At 47.8% G+C, this 19409-nt stretch overlaps 1 protein-coding gene across 1 annotated transcript in view; it reads right to left on the bottom strand.

The window, feature by feature from the left end:
• LOC144167981 (sodium- and chloride-dependent neutral and basic amino acid transporter B(0+)-like) overlaps nucleotides 1-19409 on the bottom strand; it is a 43995-nt gene that overhangs the window by 14741 nt on the left and 9845 nt on the right. The window contains exon 4 of the mRNA XM_077697087.1: nucleotides 13344-13558. Coding sequence (XP_077553213.1) covers nucleotides 13344-13558 — 215 coding nt within the window. The remainder of the gene's footprint in view (nucleotides 1-13343; nucleotides 13559-19409) is intronic.

Raw genomic sequence — 19409 nt, 5'->3', positions numbered from 1 at the left:
AGAATAAACCAGAAATTGAAATCAGAGGGCCTTATCACATACCACACTCTTCCAACGACACATTTCATCGCTTGTTGAACAGCCTACCCTGTATACTTCCAAAAATGCGTCCGCTGTACGATCAGCTCTTCGTTGAAGTAGAAAAACAAAAAGAAAGTGAACGCGAGGTTTATGTGTGGGATAACTAAAACGTTCATTGCTTGATTCCGCTCCGCATTTGTACGCGGCGTCCCCCTCCCCGCCACCCCCACCGATTTCTCGCGAAATAGCAGTGCATTTCGCGTATAGTTGGTGCTTAAGTTTAGACGAACGTCTTTAGCATGCCAGGAGCTGCTCTGTTTTTTTTTCATTTCCGTTAGAACTATTATGTTTCTAAATTCCGCATTGCCACAGCATTTATTTTTCTGTGGTTTCATTTCCTTGGTTCTTGCTATATGTCGTGGGTGGGCACATATTTAACGACGCACAGGCTTGGAATATACTTTACATTTTCGCATGGTTTATATTCTTATAAAAGGCATAAGTTATTGTCCGGGATCTGGTAATCATATCCCCGAAACATATTTTTCTGCGGCGTATATATGCGAAACGAAGCCGCATTCGTTGTCCACGCTGCAAAATGAAGCCAACCTCTCATTGTCCCAGTATCAGGTCTAAACGAGGCGTCAGTAGAATTCATTTGTGCCTGATGTTTTCGAGGTGACATAGGTGATATGTTGCTGCCGTCGCCGACGCACGGAAGAGCGGCGACGAAGCGCGCAGAACCGCGTCCCCGGGTAGCTCTTGCAGGCGATCGCGTACTCTACGAAGACGCAGCTGCTTTTTAAGTGACCTAAACCTACTCTTTGCCTATAGTCGCCACCATAACAAGTTTTTTTAGGGCGCGGAAAGGCGAAAAGAAGCGAACTAGAACCAAAACACGGCACGAGCCCCTATCAGTCACGCAGCGCAAATCCCGTCAACGCCGCGGAGAAGCGGCGGCAGGCGGCGCAGCAATCGCGAAGCTCGAGGCGTATAGAAATGCTTAATGACTTGTGGGACGCAGACTGGGCTGGTGTGATGAGACTTCCTACATTTATTTAGGTCGCGTCGGCCCAGCCTGAAGTGGGAGCGGCGAATACCAACTACCGCCCATGTGCGCAGTCGTGTTTTATCTCTCCTGTGTCACGTGTCACTGCTCACCCTGGCCGGGCACACCGCTGATGATGATTGTGGCGCTGATTATTACGATGACGATGGTGTCACCACAGGCCCCCCCCCCCCCCCCCCCCTAGCGCGCAGTGCGTTAGGAGTTCAAATGAATGACGTACGTTATGCGCAATAAAAAAATATGTACAGGTATGTACAGCACGAGCACGAGCAGGTTTGTCCGCGTTCTAGTTGGTCGTGATCAGTTCCGTGCGAGCGTTCGGTGAGCAAGAGCCGTCGGGTGTTCTTGGCTGGGAGTGGCGGAAGGAACGTAATAGCGGGTGCTTTTGAAGTCCCGAAGTCAGAGAGGTTATAACTGCGGCCACGGTGAAGACAAAATGGCGATGCTCCGAGAATTGGCGCTCTAGGAGCCGCCGCTTGCGATGCGTGCACATCGGCGTTCGGCTTCCGTGTCGAGGAGGCTGATGTTCTTGACGTGAAAGTTTGGAGCACGGTTTCAGGTGCAGCATGGTTCCGCGGGTTCGTAGTGCGTCCGTGGTATGACACTTCTGCTGAGCGCGACTACAGCAAGACACCGGAGTGCCGGAGCGCCGACGAGTATTTGCACGAATCTGGATCTGCCGTCCAGCGGGCACGTGCCAAGGGCGTTGGAGTTGGACCAGACGCCATTGACGGCTTGGGCGTGTGCACTGAATGAATCCCAGGGACGAAACTCGCTTCGGCGACTGCTGAATAGGACGTCGGTGGTGACGTCGGCGGCGCCGAATAACAGACTTTGCCTGTTCGGGAGATTGTGTGGCCGCGGTCTGGTCATCCAAGTTACGAACAATAGCCCGGTTTCGATGTGTTGTGGCCTTGGGTGTGGTGTCAACGTGCTCTTTTGCATAGATTTCTTGGCGTTGCGCTGGTAGCCGGAGGGACGGGCGGTTGTCACTGGTGGGATTTTCCTGTCCTTGAGAATCCAAGTGCACTGTTGACTGCAGCAAGACGGGAGACGTGAACTCACCGGGGTTGGCGTGGGGTGCAACATCGTGCGTTTCTAGTGAGTCACGCTGCGACTGGAGTGGCGCAGGGCAGTATGTTAACTTTTCGGGGCATCTGACGAGCGATGGTGGTGCAGCGGGCGATGAGGTTGGAAAGGATTTGGTGGTAACACTGCAAACTTGCTCACCAGAGCCTTCGCATGAGGCGTTAGATGCGGCCGAGGTGGGTTGTGGCTTGTAGAAGTGGGACGTCTACCATCACTCGCTCAGGGTTCCCTAACCCCCATGGTTCTAGGTTGCCGGGCAGGTCACGCGGACGAACGGTAGCTGTGTCCAGAATGTAGGGATCGGTGCTAGGACCAGTGTTGTTTTCTCTTTATATTAATAACTTTCCGAACATCCTAACTTGCTCTAAGGCAGTATCGTATGCTGATGATACTGTCATACTTTTTACAGGAAAAACACTCTCCGAGGTTCAACTTATTATTAATCAGGAATTATCGAGAATCTCCTCTTGGTTCAAAGCAAATAAACTGACTATCAATGGTGCAAAAAGTAAATATATTATGTTCACTTCACGAAGTAAAAACTTAGGCGAAGCAACATTGAAAGTTTTCATAGATAATTTTGAGTTGGAACAAGCTAATACAATCAAGTACTTGGGTGTTACACTTGATAGTCATTTGAACTGGAAGACCCACATAAATAACGTGTGCTCAAAACTAGCTTCTGTGTGTTATGTATTGCTAAGAGCTAGGATGTACTTTGACCTGTCCACGTTAAAAATTATTTATTTTTCTCTGTTTCACTGCCACCTGACATATTGCTGTGAGTCTTGGGCTTTTACATTTAAAACTTACCTCGATCCTTTGTTTAAACTGCAGAAAAGAGCCTTGCGTATTATCACCTTTTCCCAGTTCCACACTCCTAGTGAAATATTGTTTCGTGACCTTCAGATCTTGCCCATAAAACTTCTTTCCGAAATGAAAATTGCAATTACTGTGAATAAGATCCTTCATAATAATCACGCGTTATCACTAAATTTATTTATTATTCCAACCAGCAATACTAGGCATGCCAATAACGTAAACTTTAACCTGCCGATAACTCGTAATACCTACGGCGAACGATTAATCCAAAACTTTGGTGCCAAAATCTGGAACAGTATACCCCTTGAAATAAAGATGGCTAACAATTTTATTTTTTCTATAAAAAGGTTCTATCGTTCGAAGCTAGGCTGAAGGAAACATCAATATAAATAGCAAGAAGGCATCGTGGACAGGCACCAGGTTGGTGCATGAAAATATATTTCTGGAAAAGTTTTATGTTGACTTTTAATTGTATGGTTCCGATCTCTTAAGCGGCTATTCCTGCCGAAATGCATCGAGGTTTCTGTTGCTGTGTACTCTGTTGTGGCTCTTAGGTCTGTACATGTAGCTGTGTATCTGTGTCTAGATAGACGCTGAATGTATTTATTTGAAAAAAAAAGAGTACTGTAAAGATACTGTTTTTAAACAATCAACCTCGAGTGTAAGATTCAAATGTGTAAAAGTGTATATTTTGTTTTCACTGTATTGATTGATACTGGTGTTTATTTTCTTCTCTCGCGGCTTATGAGTGCCTTTGCGTCCTGTATTTACACACTCTGCGTACACTAAGTATTGCACTTGTTTCACTGAATTGTTAATTAAGTTTGTTTTCCCTGCTGTCTATCTTTATCTGGGCCTCAACTAGCTTCGGCTATTGGCCCAACATCTTGTTGCATATTTGTAATGCAAAAATTATCTAATAAACATGAAATGAAATGAAATGTTGCGGCGGCGGAGAGCGTCGTGCCCGCAAGAGTCACAGTGTTGCTGTTGCTTCACCAGGACGGGAGACGCAATATAACAACGGCAGATGGTGGGTGCGTCAAGGTGCATCTCATTCGTCAAAACGGAAGATTGGGCGAGTTTGTACATATTCATAGTAAGAGCGCTTGCAACACGAGACAAAGAGAAGAGGGTAGAAACATAGCGCTGTGTTTGTTCCCTCTTCTCTTTGTTTCGTGTTGTTAGCGCTGTTACTATGGATCTCATTAGTGGGTGACTGAACCTGCCGTGTAGTCTGGCACTGAGGGATCAGCATTGTGGTTGAAAATTCATGGGGTGGTGCCGTCAGACGAGGAGTAAGTGAGGTCGCCGCCTCGATATTGCGTGGCTCCCCGGTGCCTTCGTGTGGAGTGGCACAAGGGGGCGCGGAGGGCGCTGCTCGACTAAGGTCCCTGAAAGAACTAAGGTAGCGCCAACTGCTCCCTCCTTCTCCGCTGCCCTCCTCTTTTTTCTCTCCCCTCACCCGCGGCGCCGCCGTCCCTTTAACTCCGCGGCGGGGCCGCCATATTTGTTGGCCACTTGAGAGCAGACGCCCTTGCTACGCTTCAGGGCGCTCGCTGCAGTTTGCTCTTGTTTTCGCGCCGAAATCGCTCTTTGGTAGCATTTATAGGATTTCTAGAGCCCCGTTTTAGCAACAGTCACTGAGTGATAGTGTTTTGTTTTATATTTTTGTCTACAAGGGGATATTTGCGAGGCGGATGCCGCTGGCGCATACGCACAGCGCGGTTTTTGTTTACGTGTGCGGCATTCTGTAACACCTCAGGATAGCTCGTGAATGCGAAAGGATCGAGCGTGGACATTTCAAACTGCTCTGTTACGGTAGTTCCGTTCTTGCATTTGCGTGACTGTGGTCGTGCAATCACTGCACAGAGGTCTTGCGCATGGTTCGCGGCAGTATACAGTGCGCTTCATTCGCAAATGCCGTAGTTCGAGCGCTGCGCTGGCGTCCTTGCACTCGCCTTTCTTGCGATAATCGTGTATCCTCAGCGGCGTTCACTCTGCGCCCGCTTTTACTAACGACCTACAGCCTACCTTAATTACGCGCAGTTTAGAGTGCTTTGCCGTTTTGTAGAAATGTTTCCTTCACCTTCATGTCGTTATAGGCTGCTGTGAGTAGACTAAAAACATACACATGCTGTTGTGCGTGTGTGCACGTACAGCGACGTGAAAAGCCCCTGCTTCCCCGACTTCGCAGCCGGATACACTAAACTACACTCGCGGCCGTACGTTCATGTGCGAACCTAGTGAAAAACGCAGACTTGTAATTCTGGGAATACGCGCCAGAGAAGACTGCGATCAATCGATCGGGTAAACTGAAATTACAGTCCCTCTAGGTACAAATTATGTAACTAGTTACTGCAGTTAATTAATCATGCAATACGTTTTTTCATCGGGCGCGGTCGTTTACAGCCGTTATTAATGGAGGCGCCTGGACAGAATTGTTTTGTGCTGGGATATATTCTGGCAGATTTGTACATTGCACTAACACAGGGATACACCCGAAAGAAATTCGAAAGAGGACCAATGTCACGATGATTATCAAGAGAAAACAATAAATCACAAAAATGAATTGGTGCCAGCAAATAGATATTTTATTGGAACAAACGTCCGTAATGACGTCGTGCAGGTGGCTTGTGCTGCTGACGTGGCTTCCCGTGAGAACAAAATGTTGGGAGTGGCATTTGGGTTTAGTTTTTTTAACGCCAAGCTTCTCCAATATCCGTTGCTCAAATTGATCCGTGAAATAATCCTATTGAGAAGGGAAAAGAAATGTCGCCACCGAGTTTGAGATGCGCCACAAACACTCCGCAAATATAGGCAATAATGCATTGCAGAAGGGAGTTAGTGACTGTTCTACCGTAGCATGGTCAAATTCGTGTTCGCGCATCTGCTCAGTGCCGCGTCCGCTCAACTCGCTACACTAAACCCGTTTAGCAAGCGCTTTGCTGGACAAAAATACGTCTGCTGAAAATAATATAGTCGCCCAGTGTGTTTTGGTTCAAATCGCAATGACTGGATACGCTGCGCCATTGACTACTAAGATGAAGTAAGCGCGCACACTGCAAATGTACGGCATCACGTGTAATGCAAACGTAAGTCGTAATTAACGTTCCTCTGTGCATACACGGAAGAAAGGGCGTACAGCCGTTACGGTGCGAATATGCATTTGAAGTGCTCATTCAAACGTGCGCGAATTTAATAAAGCGATAACAGAAATTGCGCATCAAACGTACGTCAACGGCGCGGTCACTATATTAGCTGACCTTAAATTGTTTTACCTAGCCGCAATTTTTTTTTCTCGCAACAGCCTCAATTTGCGCCGCACCGACCAAGCCCATATTACGCAGCAAATCACTCCGATGTCATAACAACGGGATTATAATACCACCCGGGTAGCTAACACACAAAACATGACTTCACGCCAAAAAGAGCGTACACGCACTCGGAACGCACACGATACATGGTCAGACGCAAGCTGCCGTCGGCCAAAACAAGCATGAATTCAGGTGAACAATTCTCGCGTCACGAAACCCTTACGACAACTGACTGAACATGCTACGCCGCTGATATTGATGCTGGAAGTTAAGCGCGCACATGACAAATACACGGCCTCTTATCCAAACCAAAGCTTACGACGGGACGAACTCGGCGCTGCGCGCAATGCCTACTCAGAACAAAGCGTGGACGACGGTCGCGAAGGGAATACGCATTTCTTCGTAAGTGACCGCTCAAGCTCGCGCAGAATTTAACAGAGCAAGAACAAGCATTCAGAAACTTACCTCGCAAAAGAGTGATGGTAGCGTCGGCCTGAAGTATGCCCGTTCAAATCTATGCAACCAAACTTTTCTCCTTTCTGCGTCGCGTTTCCCGGACGGAATAACGAAGTCTTGTGCCCTGCCTGACGATATTCGCGCTGCCTAAGGCACAACACATCGACACCGAGAAGCAACCTAAAACGACACCGGTGCGACATTTTTTCGAAGCGAGCAGCTAATTCCGGTACTGAAGCACGGTGGCGACGGTGGCTCGGAAGCCAGCAATGGCGTCGCAGCGGCGGCGTTGCGCAATGTCCCAGCCGGCGAGGCAACCGCGAGGCGACCCGGCGGCGGAGCAAAAAAAACAAAACCACGTGACTTTTCCCTTGTCCAATGGCGCGCGGCGTTCGCCGGCGAAAAAGAAAATGGCAAAAAACGAAGTAAGAGAGGAGCGCGGGCGAGGGCGAAAGGCGGCGAGATCTAAAGATGGCGCTACCTTAGTAATTTTAGGGACCTTATGCTCGACGTCCTCCCGCTGGACGTCCGCGATGTCGTAGGCTACCAGTCTCGTCGGTAAAGGTGTGCCTGCCGCACTGGAGGTGGTGTTTGCGATGGCGACACTCGTGGCAGGAAACGACGGCGATGGTTCAGACGGTACGATGTGCCGCGGCGAAGCGTGTGTGGACGGCGCCGGTAGCTTATCTGCTACTGGCCAAAAGCCGTCGTCCCGTACTCCGCGAGCACGGCAGCACGAAGGTCATCGTAGGGTGTTTCGCTGGGCGGTGGTAGGGCGAGGACGCGCGCAGCTTGAGGGGAAGCGTCTCCCAGAGGATGGAGTGCTTGAGCGGCTGAATGGTGACGTAGTTCAGCGAGAAGGTGGCCTCAAGCTTGAAAACCCAACCTGTGAGGTGGCGTGCGTCGAACACCGGTATCGGCGGGTCCCCCCCACGTCGCCATGTCGGTGTGCCACTGGCGGGGTATCAGGCACGGAACCTCCGGGTCACCACTTGGGGGAAAAGGAGCCGTGGACTCGGTTATGCGCTGTGGCTATCCTACATTTAGTTAGGTCGCATAGGCCCGGAAAGAAGTGGTGGCGGGGAAGACCAACTACCGCTTAGGTGCGCTGTCGTGTTCCATCTCTCCTGTGTCGCGTGTCTCTGTTCATCCTGGCCAGGCACAGCGCTGATGATGATTGTGGCGCTGATGATTACGACGACGATGGTGTCGCCACAGACTCAAAAAATGCCCATAGCCTGGAAAACCACATACTATCAGAAGGAATATACCAAGGACCCAAAGAATTAGAGGCCCATCAGTCTACTATCACTGTTATACAAGCTGTTTACCAAGTTATCGTTAACGGCATAGGTGACAGCCTGGATTTCCAACCACCCAGAGAGCAGCCTTGGTTTAAGTAAAGGTGCTGAACAAGGGATTACGTCCATGTTGTCCATCAAGGGATAGAAAAATCCTCAGTGTACACTAAACCCCTCTATATGGCTTTTAGAAACTACGAGAGAGCGTTTCATTCAGTACACACGGAAGTCGTGGTAGAGGCATTTAAAGAACATGGAATAGAGGAGACCTACTTAAGACTTTCCGAAGGCATTATAAGGAATCAACGGGAAGGATAATTATTCAGAGGCAGGGCGCTCAATTTTTTATTCGAAAGGAAGTAAGAAAGAGAGATACCATCTCGCCATGCCTATTCCCAGCATGTCTGAAGGGAATAGTAGCACCCCTCAGTTACGCTCCTGACTGTTGCGTTTTCCTGGCTGTTACGTTGCGTGCCATATTGCTGCCGCCATAGCTCCCGTATGATATAATGTATTGCGAACCCCTCTGTAACGTCGCAACTGAGGGACCTTTCCCGTATAATGCGTCGCAACCTGACACTTCGAAGCTGCTTGGGCACCGACAGTTTGGCTTTTGATGAGTGTTCGCAGGCTTTGTTACTGAACTCGCTACAAGAACCGGCAAGCGAGTTCGAGAGACTATCACTAGATGACCATCCGTAGAAAGTGCTATCACGATCATCGCTGAGCTTACTACGGAAGTTTCACTTTGGAACTCCGAAAGTGCGTGATGTTAGCGCCGCCGCACTGTCGTAATGGGGCCGTGCAGCGTTTTTGGATTAGGGGCCCTATTCTCGACTGCACAAATTTCCACTGAACTGGGGAATTTGCCGGAAGTGTTTTCTGATTGCCTTCCAATTGTGGTCACGTGCTTTCGGTTGAGAAATCGGTTGTGTGTGGTGTCGTCATTTTGACGTTTCATAACCTTTATTGTCAACAGTTCTAAAGTTTTCCTTATTTGTCTTTACTGAAACAGCATAACTTTAGGCCGGAAATAAAAAACTAAACTAAATGGAGCGGACATGACAAAGTAGGCCTGACTTTGCTATTCAACAAGAATACTGCTGGTAATACACGCCCTCCCTGTGATTGGCTGTGAAGGCGTGACGTAATTTAAACAGTTGACAGGAACGGTCCTGTGTATACATTGGCAACTTCAGCCTGTGTAAAAGTGACGTATTTCTATGTAGCAGCTTGAAAATTGCGGGTGGTTCTGCCGCGAAATAGGGCAAAACATTTCGCCGACCTTGGACGCCGGCCAATATCCGGGAACTTGCAGCAGGCGCTGTTTCGTATGATGCGCAGTTTAAAGCATGTTTTCTGCCAAAAGAAACAATAGGTTCGACTGTTTCCAAATCAGCGATCACGGATCAACAAATGACATGCAGGATTTTGCTTTTTTTGTTTGGCAATAAAATAATAATAATTTGTTTTGCATAACCGCAACATAAGAGGACAGTAAAAGCCTCTCCATGACATCGAGAACCCAATGCATGGCATTTGTCCACACTTCTCCTAGTAAGCTGCTGGGTCACATGATCGAACTTAAGAGAAATATAGCAAAGTGACTATTTTGTATATTACAGCGCTTATTGAAGTCGAGCTTGACGAATGAGAATCGGTACGCTCTGCCGTTATCAGGCGTAGCGCTTCGCTCCTCTTATGTGTCATACAAGAGATGGTCGCGACCGTCTTTTTATGTGATCACGCGATAAACTTGTAACATAGCAGCAGACGATAGCGAGGCGTCGCTGGTGGCCGGGAAGGTTATAACTCAACAAACCTCGCATTTAGGCTAAGAGCTCAACTATGTGACTAAACGCGATTGAAAGAAAAAATGGATACGGTAAAAAAGATTGTGTAATGGTCTTTAGCTCAACATCCCCCTTTCGCTCGCTTTTGGATCAACGTTATTCGATCGCCTTGTGGTGTTGACGCCAATTTCGGCCTGCCGAAATGTCTTTCCCTTGCCAAACTCTGCTACCATCTGAAATTTTATAATACATGCCAAGGGTGTTTATATCTTTTATGGGCAATATGTGATACCTTAGTTGTGCTATTTATGAGTGAAGCGTCAAATTACACTGCATGTCGTCAGACCTGTACGTGGATTACGTCACTGATTGCTTACGTTGTTCTTACCGAAAAAACCAGTGCGAATTGCCTGGGAATTTGTGCAGTCGAGAATAGGGCCCTAGATCAGTTTGAAAAGCGCGCGCTTCCACAACCGCGGCACGGGCCGGTGCTGCCGCCGACCAGGCGGTAGCGCTGCGGTAGGGTTGAGTTTGCTCTCGGCGCGTCGTCTGCTGGTCCTTCCTTGCTACTCTCGGCGCTCTCTACACCACCCATGGCGTCACTTGCGCCAGTCTATCTATACCGCCCTTCTACACACTGCGCTTTCTACACCACCCATACAGACGGTCGGAACAGAGAACGAGTGGTACGGGGATATCACGACGCCCGATTTTGTTGTCGAGCTTCACGATTAGGATGACGGCGAGCGAGTAGAACTGTGATTTTACGAATACTACCATGACTTCAGCTCCGTCGTAATTGCTCTTCGCAATACTAAATGTGCACATAAAAATGCAAAAAAAGACCGCTCCATTTGGCAAAACGGCCACAAACCAAGTTGACAACAATGGAGCTCTACATAGGGGGTGATTTAACTACGCCACTTAGACGCCGGCCAATTTTCGTGTCTTTCCTTACTCTTACGTTTTCCCGGCTGTTACGTTTTCTTTTCCCTGTCCGGTGAAGAAACGTATTCACGGGGTTCCACTGTATTCAGAAAGCTTGACTGGGAAAACACAGGGTGAAGGACAACGGGGGAATACTTGAAGCATTTGAGGTTTGCGGACGACGTAGTCTAGCCCAGTGAGACTGCAGAACACCCGCATTCATTGCTTGAAAAGCTACAGTCAGAAAACACGGCCGTGGACCTAAAAATACATATATGAAGAAATGTCAGCTAATGAGAAATGTCAACTAATGAGAAGTAAGCGAGAGTGAAATCCGACACAGAATAGGTATGAATGGGAGAACCTTCAGTAACCACTCCCAAATATTTAATTTTAAGCTCCCTCTATCCCTCAAATCATAAATGTACAACCAGTGCATACTATCGGTGATGGCATACGGAGCTCAGACTTGCCACTTTAATGAACAACTAGAAAGCAAACTTGCGTCGGTTTAACGGGTCATGGAACAAATAATGATAGGATTGACACTTAGGGAGAAGAAACGAGCTCCCTTAATCAGGGAAGAAACTAGAGTAGATGATTTCATAGTTCAAATGAAGAAAAAGAAAAGGACCTGGGCTGGTCATGTAGCGAGACGATCCGACAACGGGTGGACAATTATGGTAACAGATTCGATACCAAGAGATCGGCCAATAGGGAGGGGAAGGCCATTAACCTGATGGAGGGATGATATAAATTCGGTGGCAAACGCTGGACTCGAGAAGCGCAGGACCGGAGGGTTTGGAGATCAATGGGAAAAGCCTTCGGCCTGCAGTGGACGTGACTAGGCTGATACGATGATGATTAATCGTGCACCAATGTTTTTTCATAGCAAAACTGGAAGCATGATGACCGACTCTGAAGTGTGACAGGAGCAGCCTGTCTCGACGTGTTAGCTATACTGTGGGTTTTTTCAATAAATTAACTCACGCGAAGTGTTTATGTACATTTAGTTTACGTGCCTAACCATTTCGTAACTGTTTATTTGAGAACAAATCGTTTATAGATGCTTCTCCAATGAGCCGCCGCCCTTCACAACATTTGTAACATCACAAACACAGTACCCCAAAGCCTTCGTGGCCTCGTCGCCTGTTTTCACCGTTCTGGTGCTTCCTGCTTTAATAAACAACTGCTAGATGTGAGACTGGTGCATTTGGATTTTCGGTAGTGTATTCCATAGGTAGAGGCCAACTTGCTTGCACCCTTTAGTGTCCCTTTAGGGTACGCGAATTGACCTGTAAAACTAATATGTTTAAAACCTTTTTTCCTTCCGAACCACTACTGACTGAAAACCGTCCACCTTTGTTAGCTTACGGAACAAGGATGCCTTCTTTTCCATGTTGTTGTAGCATTGCGAAAATCACTTCTGCTTCAATAGGTGTCTGGTTTACACTGTTTGCTATTTTCTGTTTTTGGTGTTGTTTTATGGCTGCAGAATTGAAGCAGCCTTACCTTTCTTGGTATTTTTCCTTGTAATACCCACCCATTTTGTACGTAACTAAATAAATAAATAGGTAAATTTATGAATAAATAAATAAATAACTGGTGGGTGTCCAAACTAACTCGGCGTATTCATAAATAATTAAAATAAGATTGCTTCTATTGATTAAGTACGGACATTTTGCCTGCATCACACGTAGTAATTCATTTCCACTGCCCGAAGGGAACATGTACGACCTAAGTCAGTGATTTTAGTAGTTCCGAATAGCCTTGCTTATATATAATCCATGTTTACTTGCTGTTTAACAACTTTTGGTCGCTTTGCTGCAAACAGTTTCAGATGCACAGACACACGGACAGACAGACCAAAATTTTCGCGCCGAGGGAGCCCAAGAAAGTATTTTTTGTTCAGAAAACTTCATTCTTTCAGCTTTGGGGTCTGCGCCCCGATTCGAATTACTTCCCTGTGAGTAGATATCCGGCCTTCTCTGCCCGACCCGTGGCACCAGGTGCCACGAGCCCTTCACGTCACGCCTATCTTTAGAGCGCAATGGAAGAATGTTGGTGGGAACAACAATGGGTAAGGATAATAATTGAAAATTAAAAGCTTGAATAAAGTCAGCAACACTAGGATCTTCAGTTTCCACTGTATGCAGCTGTTATTGCAAAGTTTAGGTGTTAATTCCAGGACTCATTGGTTTCAGAATAATAAATGTTCACGCTTAATTTCATGTCATGCCTATGTTTGAGGCGCCCCTCGCGATGCGAACCAGACGTCTATCCGACTGCACCATTCATGCACTTTTCTTTATTATACACGAATATGGCGCTTTCGAAGCAGTTTGGGTATCGGAATTACGGAGCTTCCACGTGGGAAAGCTTCGCGTTCTATGTTCCTCTTAAGAAACGGACTTCGATTTTTTTGCGTTCTGGTTTGCGAATCTCCATAAACCAACTAAACACGCACTCACAGCTCATCACTGCAAGCGTCACTCCGAGATTGCGACATTTACATAGCAAGTCATACCGGGTCATGCGAAGAACGCACCTTGCGGTTTGTGATCTCGTAGCAACCTTCGGCGCTAATGTTGCTCACTGTGGAATTGTCTGTCCTCACGGAGGCGCCAGGTTCGGAAGCGGGGCACGAGGCCCATGGCAGTTGTTGCGAGAAGCACTCGGCCAGGTAGATGAGGCTGTAGGCCACAAAAGGAGTGCGATAGACGGACATCAGCGCCGCCATGTACACCATGGTCCACCCGATTCCTGCGACGGCAGCCAAAAGTACCTGGTTCGCAGATATGCCCACTATCCCGTGGGGTCTGTATCAAGCCGTGAAAAACTTTCCATGGCTCGGTAAGCACACATTCTTTTTCGGTGTGAGCGTATACCCTCCCACTTTGAAGGTTTGCGGAGCCTACATGTAGGGAGCCTGTCAATCAATGGTACGTGCCATTGTTAAGTAAATATGCCGGCATCTCAAGCCATATACACTTGCGTGAGGCAGCGGCGCTAACAGTAGTCCCATCAGCGTTAACGGGGATCGCGGACACTAAACGGCGCATTTAGGCAGGGCCATATGGCCTACACGGCTGCGTCATCGGTGGATGCTGGGTCAGGAATGCCTGATTGCTAGTTGTTAGCGTTAGATGACATTTTTTGTTGTAAAAACCTCTGTTGGCTTCGCCGAAAAGCATGTTATAAAGTGGTCTTTGCCGCTAAACGCATTGTAATGTGGTCGAGCGACGGCCAGAAAGGATGGAACCAACCTCTGTTAGCCGATTCTCCCCAAAAAAGCAGTGTTGGTTACGACTCCGGACACGTTTTCAGCCTTGGCAGCCTTGTTTAGGTTGTTATTAGCAATGTTACTAAACTATCAGGCTTCCCCCTGAGCTGTCAACTCAGCATGCCGATGCAAATGCGTAACGAACGCTGTAAAAAAAGTTGAAGTAACTATTTCGGCCCGAAGTGAGTACTCAAGCGCCAATCGGTTTTATTGATTTCGTAGATCTACGTGAATAATTTGAGCAGATATTCCGCTGCTACGGCTTTCTAGGCAACAATGCCGAAAAGCTTACGCCTTGGGAAAGTAAGAAGCGGAGGAGGCTGGAGGATGGTATTCTGCGAAAATAAACTGCACGCTTTGTTTTGGGCGGCCCCACTTGCAGTTCCTATCTAATAGCCGGAGGCATCCAATGCGGAAGAAATAAAACACCTCATGCAGCTGGTTCGTCCCTCCGTTGAGATGAGAAAAGGGGGCCTTAGCCGAAAATACCCGTACGTCGTGAAGGATATTAGATTCATTAAAGGGGTTCTTTAAAGTCGTTTTGAGCACGCTACATGAACTAGCGCAATCGTTAGGTTGGGTGGCCAACGTCATGTGTGCCAGGTATAACATTTTATGCGCAGCGGAAAGCTCGAACTTTCGTTGCAAACTTTGTTTCCGCGTTCCCACTCTTTTGTGCGTGTTTTTGGGCTCTGTCATGTTCCCGAAAGTACATCATTATTTCTCCTATGTGCGTCACGAAGCATAAATCTCGCAATTGGATGGCTTTTACTCTCACTTGCGATGAAGGGAAACGTCGTCTGCTTAGCTTCGACGCGTACGCCGGCGCCGTTGCTTAATTAGCGCTTCCTGCAGCACTGTTAACACTAACGCGTCGGCATATCGAAAGTCCGCGTGGTGTGAATGGCTCGCTCACCGAAGGCGCGGACAATATCGATTGGCCGAACTGTCGTCTGGAATCGATCGAGAAGCGAGAACCGCGCCCCGACGACCCTCCTGCCGTAATAAAATCGGATCTGTTCTGTTAGTTCCTATAGTTACTTCCTAAGTATAGTAAAGTCCACGAAGTTTATACAGCTCAAAACTACACTCTAAAATTGGTCACGCGTATAAGCTTCAAATACTCTCCTCGGCACCGTAAACTTCGTTTTGAGCACCACGTGAATGAAAAGACGCATTGTTTTTTTTAATAACAACCCGATGAGCAATTTGACATCGACTGGCCCTGCACAGGTCAAACATGACATCAATCGAAATATAATTACTGCTCCAGATTTTTCTCCATAACACACTTTAAAAGGAAATAAAAATATAACGGCTGTCTCAAACACGCAGGCACCGGATAATTCGGTAACCGAAAAGTTCGCGCACCGAAATGCTTGTACAGCGAAATGTCTGTGCACCGAAGCGTCCGTATACTGGAACGTCTACACCGAAACTTCCTGCACCGAAATGTCCTGTACCGAAATGTCCTTGACCCCTACTCATCACCCCTTCCTAGAATGATGTGGGGCTCTTAAACGAGCACTGCCCCTCGAAGTCACCTGAAAAAGTCCGGTGATTCAGGTTTAACTAATTTTATTTTCATTGTCGCAATAAATAACTTACGGCTTGGTTCAAGGAGTACACGATCTATTTTAAAATGTGAGGACCTAACGCGCGGAAACAATTCCTCGTGAAGGTACGGATTACTTAAGGAGGTTGGTTCTGAAGGTACGGATTAGGTTAAGGAGGTTGGTTCTGGAGGTAGCCATAATGATGGAGTACTACTTCCCTCGATATTGGGAGGCGTCAGTGTAGATAACTGCATGATCCCCACAGAGGGTGGTGTTGAGTGCTTGAAGCCGTGCTTGTCGGCGACCCTCGTCGTGTGAGGGGTACATATTTGTAAGCAACGGGAGCATCTTTAGTTCTTTTCGGTAAGAATGCGGCAGTGCATCAAGCGGAGTGACAGCATGTGCTGCCCGGGCAATCTGGTGAAGAATGCGGTGACCCACCGCACGTCTGCTCATTCGGAGCTTCTGGTTCGGAGCTGTTCCACCGTGTTGTGGAGCCCCGTGCTAAGCTGCCTCTCTGTGGGCGCATCCAGGGAAAAACCAATGGCCTGCTAAACCCCCTTTCCAATCAATTTATAAAGCATCTTTTTGTCCTCCGTGCCGAAAAGAAGACGGGGTTGACTTAAGTGATTCTCGCGAGGAAAACAGCTTGAATTATTCGAAAGGTATCGGATTCTTTGAGGCCTCGCTTCCTGATGGCGACTCGCCTGATCATGTGTATGATTTGGTTGGTGCTGTGTTTGAGGCGCTGCAACGATACGTCACTCTTGGTGTTAGCTTGGAGATGTAGGCCCAGAATCTTGATGCTGGGGCTTGGAGGGACGGCCTGGCCATCGATGAGTATTTCAATGTGTTCCTTGATGTGACGTTTGGCGTGAGGGTGGGCAACCAGGAGCTGTGATTTTGTACGTGAACACTGGAGGCCACACGCTTTAGCACATTCGCGTACTAGAAGTGAGATGCCGTGCGTTGGTGTGAGCTTCCTTCCATTTTTGTAACTCCTAGCATACGCGCAATGCGCGCACAGAGCCACTAGACATGAAGTAGACGGAGCACACAGCGACGCCTGAGGTAGCGTGACGTTATGACGTGGCATTCAGGGAGAATGCAGGAGGTAAACCCGTAGATGTGCTTGGCGAGTCCCCCACCTGCCTCCCCCGTCTCCGGGTGGGCTCGTAGCCACATCGGTAATTCACCGGGCTCTCGCTTTGCTACGTTATTATTCCAGGTGCGATTCCTGGCGGTGCCAGTAAATTCTTTTTACTTGTTCGCGGGAGTTTTCTGTTGACGCCAACGGCCGCGAAAAACTCTGTGGGGTCGAGGTATAACTCTTTGTTTTAAAAAAGACTTGGCGCCTTTTTTATTTGCGTTTAAAGTAGATGCGACAGCGTTTTCTATCATCTTGAATTTGCTCAACCTTAAAAATAAAGGGCGCATTCATTAATGACGATTAATGTGGATTAGCAGGTCTCTGTGGTTGATTAGTGAGACGATCGGGTGAGCTGATGTAAATTAGTGGTGTTGGTGAATTTAATATTGTGGCTTAGGCGAATTAGCAAACCGGTTAAGGTGGATCGCACAAACCACGATATTATCGGGGTCTTAGGCATTTGGAAATTTCGCAACGCTCAAATGCCGAGAGGTACAGCCCCGGAAAGAGACCGTATACCAGTCTAACTATTGCTGAAGCTATCGTACTCGGACTACTTCCAACTGTAAGATTACATAAATCAAATCTGGGATGACCGACCACTCCCCCAGAATGGAAGACCTCCTTGGTCACTTTTGTAGCGTAAGCTACACTGACCGAGGTTGAGTCGTTTCGCATGGACCTTCAAGGGCCCTGCTGCGCAAGCTCGAGGAGCATCGGATTAGATTGAATTGAATTGGATTGGATTGAATAAGATTGTATTGGATTTGGATTGTACTGTATTGGATTGGATGAAATTGGATTGTATTGGATTACAAATGCAATCCCATCGAAGTACGGGTGTGTAGAGAATTGGGTCTGCGCATTCCAGAAGAGTGGCGTCATAGCCGCGGCGGACGCACTGGCGCCGGCGTGTGCCCAGCGGCGCGCCTCCGTTGCGCAGTAGCCAAGTCTGATGGTGCTCCAGAGCCGCTTGATAGCCGCTTCGCGTGGCTCCTGGAGAGCCGTGCTAAGCATGCGCGAGGAGCAGGGACTGGACTGGACTGTACTGGATGCATTGGAATGGATTGGATTTGAGTGGATTGGATTGAATTAGACTGAATTGGATTGGATTGGATTGGACTGAACTGGACTGGGCTGAACTGGATTGGACTGGATTGAACTGGACTGTATTGAATTGGTTTGGAAATCGTTTTAGCAGCAGTAAGCATGATAATCAGCTAATTCTAGACAACTAGGAAACCTAAGAATAACCAGCTGAACCTTAGCTCACGCCACATATATCCTGGCATTGCCAAGCTAAGCCACTGCTAAGTTTTTATAGCGAAACCAGATAAAATGGTTAATATTGATAATGTGAGGCCAATTTCGCTCACCTAATGCGCGTGTTTACTCATGAAGGCGATGGTCCGGGATCGTCTCTCTCCAAACATTGAGTTCACGGGCCTCCTTGCATAAAATTTATTCGGGTTCCACCCACATATGTCGGCACAATACGCCCTTCTTTAACTACACCGGGACGTAGTTCGTCAACTACAATACGACAAAACGATAAGGCACAAAACGATAAGGCGCAAAACGACAAAACGATAAGGGGGTATTTGACGACGTACGGCACAGCAGCATACCGGAAAACTTAAGCACAAGATATTGTGGTCAGAAATCATTCGCCTACGTCAGAGATTTCTTCTCCAAACGTCATCAATTCCTTAGGATCGAAGATCAGGAGTACTGTCTATATTACCTGGACACAAGAGGTACTCCACAAGGAGCGGTCAGGTCGACGCTACTCTTTAAAGGCGCCATGAAGAGAAAACACAAGTTTGGTTCATTCGAAAGATTGCCTCGTTAGAACCATAACGACACCACTTATAACGCAAACTTCGCTCAAATAGGCTACATAATTACGAAAAAAGGAAATGACCATGCGACCCACCAGCTCATTTTCCGCAACAGAACCTTGTGATGTCACTTGGGAATGCTCTGCGATTGGCGGAGGCCGGCAAAAGAAAACGCATGTTAGGCAGGGCTTACAGCTTGCATAGCGAGCTAAATGCCCGTGAAACATACTGCACATTCTTTTTATGACAAAGAACGGTGGAGTAAACGGTTGAAGGTCCGAACGAACTCGCAAGCGTGTGCGCCAATGCGTACGAAACTAGCGCGCCGGCCGAGCTCGACATCTCGCCGTCGCGCAGACGAATTTTCGGGTTCGAGGCTCTTCGGGGCCAACGAACCGTTCCAGCACGCACAGCCGCGACCTTGCTTCGTATCGTAATCCCTTCACAGGAGGTTGGCCGTCATATCGCCAACCAGCAAAGGTAAAAATAGAAACGAGGAGAGTAAGGAACAGCAAGAAGCGACGAGATAGTGCCAGTCGTCGCGTAAGTTTCGAATGGTGTTGGCTTACTGCTGTCGTTACGAGCTCGTTTCCAGTTTACACCCACTGAAAACTTCAGTTTGTTCAGTTACGGCAGGGACCCTTACGTTAGCTCACTCCTGGGACATGCTGGCGCTCGTCGCCGACTTCGTCAAATCGCTCTGACCTTGGGGGAAAAAATGCTGTAAACACCGCGCATTGACGCTCGTATCTTTCTGGTCGAAGCAGAGAGCTCGCGCGAACGG

The sequence above is a fragment of the Haemaphysalis longicornis genome, unplaced genomic scaffold (genome assembly GCF_048455015.1).
Source record: "Haemaphysalis longicornis isolate Haplotype H1 unplaced genomic scaffold, Haemaphysalis longicornis Haplotype H1 scaffold_2, whole genome shotgun sequence".
NCBI lineage: Eukaryota > Metazoa > Arthropoda > Arachnida > Ixodida > Ixodidae > Haemaphysalis > Haemaphysalis longicornis.
Note: the sequence above shows the minus strand (reverse complement) of the source record. Positions and strands in the feature narration are given on the sequence as shown.